At 47.0% G+C, this 8,340-nt stretch overlaps 1 protein-coding gene across 4 annotated transcripts; it reads right to left on the bottom strand.

The window, feature by feature from the left end:
• Window positions 1-1,188: 1,188 nt before the first annotated feature.
• On the bottom strand, window positions 1,189-7,802 carry LOC141509727 (myeloid cell surface antigen CD33-like). 4 transcript variants are annotated; one of them, XM_074219472.1, is made up of 5 exons: window positions 7,378-7,799; window positions 6,679-7,056; window positions 3,585-3,869; window positions 2,095-2,227; window positions 1,189-1,961 (listed from the first exon to the last, which is right to left on the bottom strand). In XM_074219472.1, exons 1-5 carry the CDS (start codon window positions 7,409-7,411, stop codon window positions 1,916-1,918), a joined length of 876 nt encoding a protein of 291 aa, XP_074075573.1. In that variant the 5' UTR covers window positions 7,412-7,799; the 3' UTR covers window positions 1,189-1,915. The 4 variants fall into 4 exon arrangements, with proteins under 4 accessions (XP_074075573.1, XP_074075574.1, XP_074075572.1 ...); XM_074219473.1 differs by having other exon boundaries at window positions 1,191-1,926; window positions 2,095-2,209; window positions 7,378-7,796; XM_074219471.1 differs by having other exon boundaries at window positions 1,191-1,926; window positions 7,378-7,794.
• Window positions 7,803-8,340: the final 538 nt, after the last annotated feature.

Below are 8,340 nucleotides of genomic sequence, written 5' to 3'. Positions count from 1 at the left end.
GTGCTCAGAAACCTGGTGAGCCTTACTCCTCGGGCAGCCAGCTACCCTCCTGGAGGAAACTCAGCGGTTATCAAGACAAAAGGACTCGCATAACCTAATCCGAAAGAAAATGACTTCCAAAAAGCTTCTTGCTGAACAGCTGAGGGGGCTCTCCCGGGTGTAGGGTCAGGCCTGCTAGGGGCTCTGTCTTGGCCTGCACAACAGGTCCCAGGACACCGGCTTCCTCCCTAAAACCCTTCATTTGTTCTCTCCTTCCCCAGGGGTGGGGCATGAGGAGTCTGTCCTGGCAGAATATCTCCTATCCTCAACCCCTCCAGAGCTGGCTCCCAGAACCTGGCTTCGGGCCCCTAGCCCCAGAGGCCCCAGGGTAGCCCACCCTGTCTTTAGAAGCAGCAGAGATGATCCCTCCCTGTGCTCACTCACCGCCTTGGCCAGCCTCCAAACACCCATTTCCTGTTGCCTCTTCCCTTAGGCCAAGTCAAGAATGGGTAGAGAGAGTCTGAGGCCTGGGGGGCACATGGTCCCCAGAGAGCATTGCCCTCCCTCCTTCCTCAGGGGTGTTGCCACCACGCCTCACCTCTGGTTGTGAGAAGGGAGAGGGTGAGGGGAGGCAGAATGGAGTGAGCTCAGGGATGGAAGCAGAGCTGGGCTGGAGAGCTTCAGGGGCCCCTCCTTTGAATTGTCTGGAGGTGGGTGAGAGGGCCAGGTCTCAGAGGCAAGGGGAAGGACCTTCAGCTAGGCCTTAGGGGGAATCTGACAGTCTGGGCTGGGCTGGGGGCCAAGAGGATGGTGGTGGCCCAGCTTCATGGACCAACCCAACACTGAGGACCAAGTCTTATTCTGAGCGCCAATTTTTAACCAGTTCCTGCCCTTAGGAAGCACCCAGTCTGGCAGGCAGTGAACCTCTCAGGCAAATCACTAAGATGGACAAATTCACAGGTGGACAAATGTATCAGGAATGTGCAGGTGAAGGAAGTGTCCTGAGGTTGGGAGATAGCAGCTTGTCCTGCCTGGGGGAGCCCAGGGGACTGACTGGAAGAGGAGGCTTTGCTTTATTCTATGTTAGGACAATGACCATTTCTTCTGACTGAAGTTGAGCAAGTGTGAAACCAGCATTATCCCATGGAAGCTTCCCAGAAACCCAGGGAGGAGGCTGCTAAGGGGGTTTCTCTTTCTGCTTCATAGATGAAGAAAATCAGTCTCAGAGAGATTACACATTTTATTTGTCTCTTGTCCCATCATTGGAGGGCCCTCAGCTGGCCTGTCTCTTGGCTCAGGGTCCAATCACAAGACAATGGAGAGGTCAGCAGGTCTGGGGACGACCTTCCAGATGGAGAGTGTCTGAGACCCCAAGGGCCTGAGCTGGGCCAGAGAAGCCCGAGAGGGCAAATGATGAGGCCAGTCTGGATGGGGCAGCTTGGGAGGCCTCCATGCCCTTGAAGGCTCCAACATGGCAGCCCCACGAACTAACTCGATGCTAGGCTGCATTAAAAGAGGCCTAGGGCCTGGAATGATTGGAGGGGTTGGTCCAGGTGGCCTGGCTCAGATCCTCCTCGTCTGGAGAGAGCTATGCTCCCTTCTAAGCCCCAGGATATAGGAATGATAGTAACCCCTGGGAATCACTGAGAGGAGGGAGAGCAGGTTAAGGAAAGGCCTGGATAACATAGCTTATGTCAAGCAGACAAAGGGCCTGGGAATGTTTGGGGGAAAAGAGAAGATCTAGGGAGCCCTAAGAACTGCCTTCTAGAATTGCAGGTGAGTCCTGTTGCTGTTGAGTCAGAGTTGACTTGCTTGGTCCCTGAGGGCAAAACTGGAGCCAGTGAGTGGAAGGGGCAGGAGGCAGGTCTGGCTGGGTTCAAATCCAGACATCACACAGAGGTCTGAGATGCTTCAGGAGCTAGTGGGTGCTCCCGGCCTAGAGGCCTCCTGTGGGAGAAATGGGTACAGTGAGGGAGTCACAGCTGGAAGAACCAGAGGTTTCAAGGTGAGAGGTGAAGAGCAACCCCAAGGATCATTTCTGGGAAGAAGAATGAGGAGGGGGCTGGGGCAGTGAGACACAGAGGGTTTAGGGGGTTAGGGGGCAGACACACTCACCGGGTGTAATAGAGCCAGGTGACACCAAAGGTGAGGAGGAAGCCGACTGCCATGAGGGCTCCCCGGAGCAATGTGAGGATCAGGGCCCAAGAACTGTTCTCCTGGACAGAGGAACCTGAGGGAGAGCGAGGGACTGGGGACAGGGAACAGATAGAGATGGCTCTTGTCCTGAAATGTCAGGGCTCCCCTCACTAACCTCACTCCCTCTCAGGATCTCTGCATCCTTCTGGACACAAGTTGTCAGACCCTTCTCTGGGGGTGGGAGGCAGTGCCCAGTGGGCACAGGGCAGGTATCCAGGCTCTGGTATCATCTCTTCCTGGGTGATTCTGGCTGCAGTTATGAACTCATATCAGGAACAGAACAAGGCTGGGCAAACTGGACGCCCCACCCCCATAATCATCCCCAGAATGACCTCAAGAGAGGCTCTGTGGTCCAAACACCTTTGCTCCAACCCCCAATTCTGCCCCACTCAAAGTCTACCCAACATCCACTCTACTGCCTCACCTTTTCTTTTTTTTTAAGTTTAGTTTAGTTTGGGTTTTTTTTTTTGGCAAGGCAATGGGGTTAAGTGACTTTCTGAAGGTCATACAGCTAGGTAATTATTAAGTGTCTGAGGTCACATTTGAACTCAGGGCCTCCTGACACCAGAACTGGTGATCTATCCACTGAGCCACCTAGCTGCCCCACCTCACCTTCTCTTGCCTCCTTCACCCCCCACCCCAGGTTTTCTTCTCTTAGCCCACCCAAGCACAAGGGTCCTGGTAGCCCTCTGCCACCCTTGCTCTGACAGAAATGCTAGACAAGTCATTGCTCCCCTTCAGCTGCTCTCTCAGAGGGGAGCATAAGAGGGGGGATCTCTGTCCCATGGGGGTCACCACAGTGCCCTCCGTCACTAGAGCTCCCTGCCTTCACTTAGTCTAGCCCCCAGCCATCTCCCATTCTCTGTGTATAGAGACACCCAAGGGGGCTATGCTGGTCTTGGCAAGTGGGGCCTCTTCATAGACTGCTTGTGGTGGCTGGACTCCTGGCAGCAGTATGAGCCTTGGCCCTCCTGAGTATCCCACAGAGGAACAGGCAGAACCAGAAACCCTGGAGCCCCTCTATCTAGGCACCGGGAACCCCTGTAAAAGAGATGAGCCTTGGGCGGTTAGGTGATGTAGTGGATAGAACACTGGCCTTGGAGTCAGGAGTACCTGAGTTCAAATCCAGCCTCAGACACTTAACATTTAATATAATTACCAACCCCACTGCCTTGAAAAATCTTAAAAAAAAAAAAAGTGATGAGCCTGTGGGCCAGGCAAAGAAAGACTCAGAGGGGATTCAACCCTGGGACTTTTGACTCCAAGACCTGCATATATTCCTCCCCTTATGCTCCCCAGTGACTCCCACTTTCCAGGAGGTCCTGGGATTCTTCTCAGCCTTAGATTTCTCTTCGACCCCTTCACTGAGGTGACGTTCTTACTCCCTGCTCCCCCTCCCCATCACTCACAGGCCACATTGAGCTGGACTGTTGTCTCTGTGTGAGCTCCAGAACCAGGAAAGGTCATCTGGCAGGTGAGGTCGGAGCCATGGTCCTCAGGTCTTGGGATGAGGATCAGCTCAGAGAAATAGGGAGTCTTTTGACTAGGTCCCAGGCTGGAGAAAGCAGCCCCTCTCCAGGAGAAGATGGGGGGTGTTCCCTCCCCACAGACCCAGGGGGCTGCACACATGAGTTTCACAGAGGTCTTAGGCTCCAGGATACCTGGAATATAGATGTCTGGTTTCTCAGTCAGATCTGGGGAAGAAGAAAAAGATGAACCAGACCCTGGAGCAGGAATACCAGGGCATCTCATCAGTTAAAAGTCCAAGGACCAGGACTGTCCCAAAAAATAGGAGCTCACTAGAGCCAAGTGTAAAATTTTCAGGGTCACCATTTGCACCTCAGAAATTGACAAACCTTATAAATAGGGAGCTGATTTGTTTTATTGTCTAAATTTAAAACAATGGGGAAATTATCACTGCAGATTAATTTTTTTTAAATTTATTTAGCTTTTTAATTTTCCCCAACTGCACGTAAAAGAAATTTTGACATTCATTTTTAAAACTTTGAGTTCCAAACTCTCTCTCTTCCTCTCCCTTCACCCTACTCATTAAGAAAGCAATTTCAATTTAAGTTATACAATTATAGTATTGCAAAACATATTCCCATATTTTTCATATTGTGAAAGAAAACATTGATCAAAAAATCAAGAAAATAATGTAAAAAAATTTATAGCATTCTTCAATCAGTATTTAGACATCATCACTTCTTTCTCTGGAGATGGACAGAATTCTTCATCAGAGTTCAGAGATGTCTTGGATCATTGTATTCCTGAAAATAGCTAAGTCATTCACAGCTGATCTTCTCACGATATTGTTATATTGAACACAACACATTTCACTTGGCATCAGTTCATGAGTCTTGCCCAGATCCCCCCCAACATTTGTCCTTCCCCTTTTCTGTCCTATTAGACAATCAAATACCTTAGAGGAAGTATCTCAGAATTATTTCAATTTGCATTTCTCCAATTCAATACTGAGTTAGAGCATCTGCTCATATAACTATTGATAGCTGTGATCATATTTCTTGATCCCTTATCATTTGGGCATCCTATCTTTATAAATGTGACTCAGTTCTCTATATCTTTTGAGAAATGAGATCTTGATCAAAGAAACTTTCTTCAAAAATTTTTTCACGGTTATGCCTTCTAAATGTATTTCCCTCCATTCCCCCCCCCCTTATTCTATTCTCTCCTTTAATCCCATCTCTCCTCCAAAGTGTTTTGCTTCTAACTACCACCTCTTTCAATTTGCCCTGCTTTCTGTCCTACCCTACCCCTTCTCTTATCCTCTTCCTCTCCTACTTTCCACTAAGATAAGAATGATTTCTATTCCCAATCACCTGTGTATGTTATTCCCTCTTTGGCCTGTTGTGATGAAAGTAAGATTCACTCACTCCCTACCACTTAGCCCATCTTCCCCTGAATTGTAAAAGCCTTTTCTTGCCTGTTTTATGTGAGATAATTTACCCTGTTCTATTCCTCCCTTTCCCTTTCTCCCAGGATATTCCTCTTCTCACACCATAATTTCATTCTTCCTTCATATTCAGCTCACATCTGTGCCCCCCTGTCTATGTATACTCCTAACTGCTATAATAATGAGAAAGTTTTTTGAACTACAAGTATCATCTTCCTATGTAGGAATGTAAACAGTTTTATCTTATTAAGTCCCTTATGATTTCCCTCTCCTGATTATCTTTTATATTTCTCTTGAATCCTGTTTGTGAAGTCAAATTTTCTATTTATCAAGAATACTTGAAAGTTCTCTATTTCATTAATTATCCATTTTCCCCTGAAAAATTACACTCCCTTTTGCTGTGTAGGTGATTTTTCATCCCTTAATTTATTTTTAAGTTTTTGCAAGGCAAATGGGGTTAAGCGGTTTGCCCAAGGCCACACAGCTAGGTAATTATTGAGTGTCTGAGGCCGGATTTGAACTTAAGTATTCCTGACTCCAGGGCTGGTGCTCTATCCACTGTGCCACCTAGCTGCCCCCTGTGTAGGTGATTTTTGGTTGTAATCCTAACTCATTTACTTTCCAGAATATTATATGCCAAGTCCTCCAATCTTTTAATGAGAAGATGATAAACCTTGTATTATCTTCAAATTAGATTTGCAGATATGTCATTCTTTTTTTTTAATTCAGAGTTGGGGCAGCTAGGTGACACAGGGATAGGGTACTGGCCCTGGAGTTAGGAGGACCTGAGTTTAAATCTGGCCTCAGACACTTATTAATTGCCTAGCTGTGTGACCTTGGGCAAGTCACTTAACTCCATTGCTTTAAATAATAAATGAATAAATGAATGAGTGAATGAATGAATTCAGTGTCAAACATGGAAATATGTTTTGCATGATTCCACATCTGTAGATTATATGAAGTTGCTTTCCATGTCAGGGAACAGGAGAGAGTGAATTAAGAACTCAAAAATATTTTAAATGAGTGTTAAAAATGCAATCAGGAAAAATAAAATATTATTCAAAAAAATAACAATTCAGAGTTTGCTTGTTAAAAGGTTATCAGCACACCCAGCTCAGGACCCTGTCACCGGAATGTCCTTTCCTAGATGTCATCACTATTCCCCCCTTCCCAAGAATCTTCTACATGTCTATGTTCTGAACCACTCACCTCTACCTGTGGTTCTGTTTTGATATAGAGAAGAACCCACATTGGTGCCCCCCTCAGTTGGTAATGACCATGAGACTGTATCTCAAATACTGTTGGGCCCTGCAACATATCTGGGTACATTGCCTATACTTGATGAACTCACCCAACCCTGCCTGAGATCCCATTTCTCTGCAAAGAGAAGCCCAGAGTAGTCCTCTCCTTTTCTCCAACTTTCTCTACACTCTCCCCAGTCTTCATCTGCTTGTGTCAGCTCCTACTTGGCCAAAGGGTCTGTCTTTCCCTTCAGACATGGAGCAAAAGGAGCTTCCTAGAACAGTTCAACCCCACAAGCTCCCACTTTACTGTGCCCAGGGTCCCTTCCCAGTCCCAAGGGAGCCTACCTCTCACATCCAGCTTCACCTGATAATTTAAGTAACTGAATTTTTCTGACCCACTTTCCACACGGAAGAAGTAATATCCTCTGTCCTTTCCCTGTATATCTCTGATGCTCAGAGAGCAGTTCATGCTCCCAGGGTCCCCGACAAGGTGGAATCTTCCCAATGCCTCCTTTTCCACCTCTCTCATTTGATCATTTGTGGCCACAAGGACATCTTCATAAATTGAGAAATCTTTCTTGAACCAGTAGCCATAAATGCTGTAATAATTTCTCCGTATATTAGGATAGGTGAAGGTGCAGGGGATATAGGTGCAGAGTCCTTCCTGAACTATCCAGAGCCGTGGACCCTTCAATTCAAATCTTTCTTGTTGAGACTGAGACCCTGTGGGCAGAGAGAGATAGAGATCACCACTAATTAAGCAGTTAATAAGGATGATAATCGTCACTGATATTAATGTTAACACTGTGTCCCAGGTTTTAGAGATAAAAGAGAACCTAGAAAAAGGATAGCCATGGTGGGAAGGATTTTAAGAGAGACTTCAGTCCAGTCCCATTTTAAGATCAATGAGGAAACTGATACCCAGACAGATTTCTGTGACTTGGCCAAGAGCAGGGGCAGGATCCAGGCCAGGGCCTATTGGCTCCAAAGCCAGCTCCTGAGGGCATCTTTGGCCATTCTCATCCTTGCCCTATTCTGACTCACCCTCCAAGAACAGCAACAGCAGCAGCAGCAGCATCCCTGAACCAGGAGAGACAGAGGCTCTGTCACAGCACCATCACACCCCAGTTCCCATGGCTTCTTCTGTCTGACCAGCTCAGTGGTTTCTGAGGAAAGCAGAAGGTGTCAGACGAAAAAGAAAGGCACACCTCTGACCCTGGGAAATGATTCATCAAACAAATGCGGTGGGATTCTATGGGGAACTGTCGCTTCCTTCTAGTCTGGCTGTTCAGCCTCCCCTCCAGCTTGTCTTAGATCCCACCGCTTCCATCACAGTTGAAACAAGCAGAACTGACTCCAGTGCAAGAAGTGGACAGAATATGATCAGGCTTTAGCTCAGGGGATGGGGTGGGGATTAGTGAGATGGAGTGAGAAACTAATGAAGGGGAGAAGTCAGCCACCACCCTGGACCAGGATATCTGGGGTTATTGCCTAAGCTTGTTGAACTCACCCAACACTGCCTGAGACCTCATTTCTCTGCAAAGAGAAGCCCAGAGAAAGAAAAAGGAGAAGTGAAAGTCCCAGGCACAAACCCATGAGTAGTCCAGGTCAACGACCCAGAGGCAGAACTGTTTCAAGTTCAGGTTCAGGAAAATCAGCCCCATTCTAAGCCTGATACTTGAGGTGGGAGGTAAGAAGAGAAAATATCAGATCTGGGGGGAGCTAGATGGAACTTTAGGACATGAAATGTCAGAGCTAGGAGGGATGAGCCCAGGAGACACTTCACTAGGTCTGATCTCCTAATTCAGGGATCTGTGATATATATATATATATATATATATATGTATATATATATATATATATATATATATATCATATGAGGACCAAGATGAAATGACCCTTATCAAGGAGTCTATATTTTACGGCAAATCTACCTAGGCCTTCTGATGACAGGGTATCCTCTCAATACTGATGGTCTGAAGCTAATCTTTTTGTTGTTGCTGTTTT

The sequence above is a fragment of the Macrotis lagotis genome, chromosome 1 (genome assembly GCF_037893015.1).
Source record: "Macrotis lagotis isolate mMagLag1 chromosome 1, bilby.v1.9.chrom.fasta, whole genome shotgun sequence".
Taxonomy (NCBI): Eukaryota; Metazoa; Chordata; class Mammalia; order Peramelemorphia; family Peramelidae; genus Macrotis; species Macrotis lagotis.
Note: the sequence above shows the minus strand (reverse complement) of the source record. Positions and strands in the feature narration are given on the sequence as shown.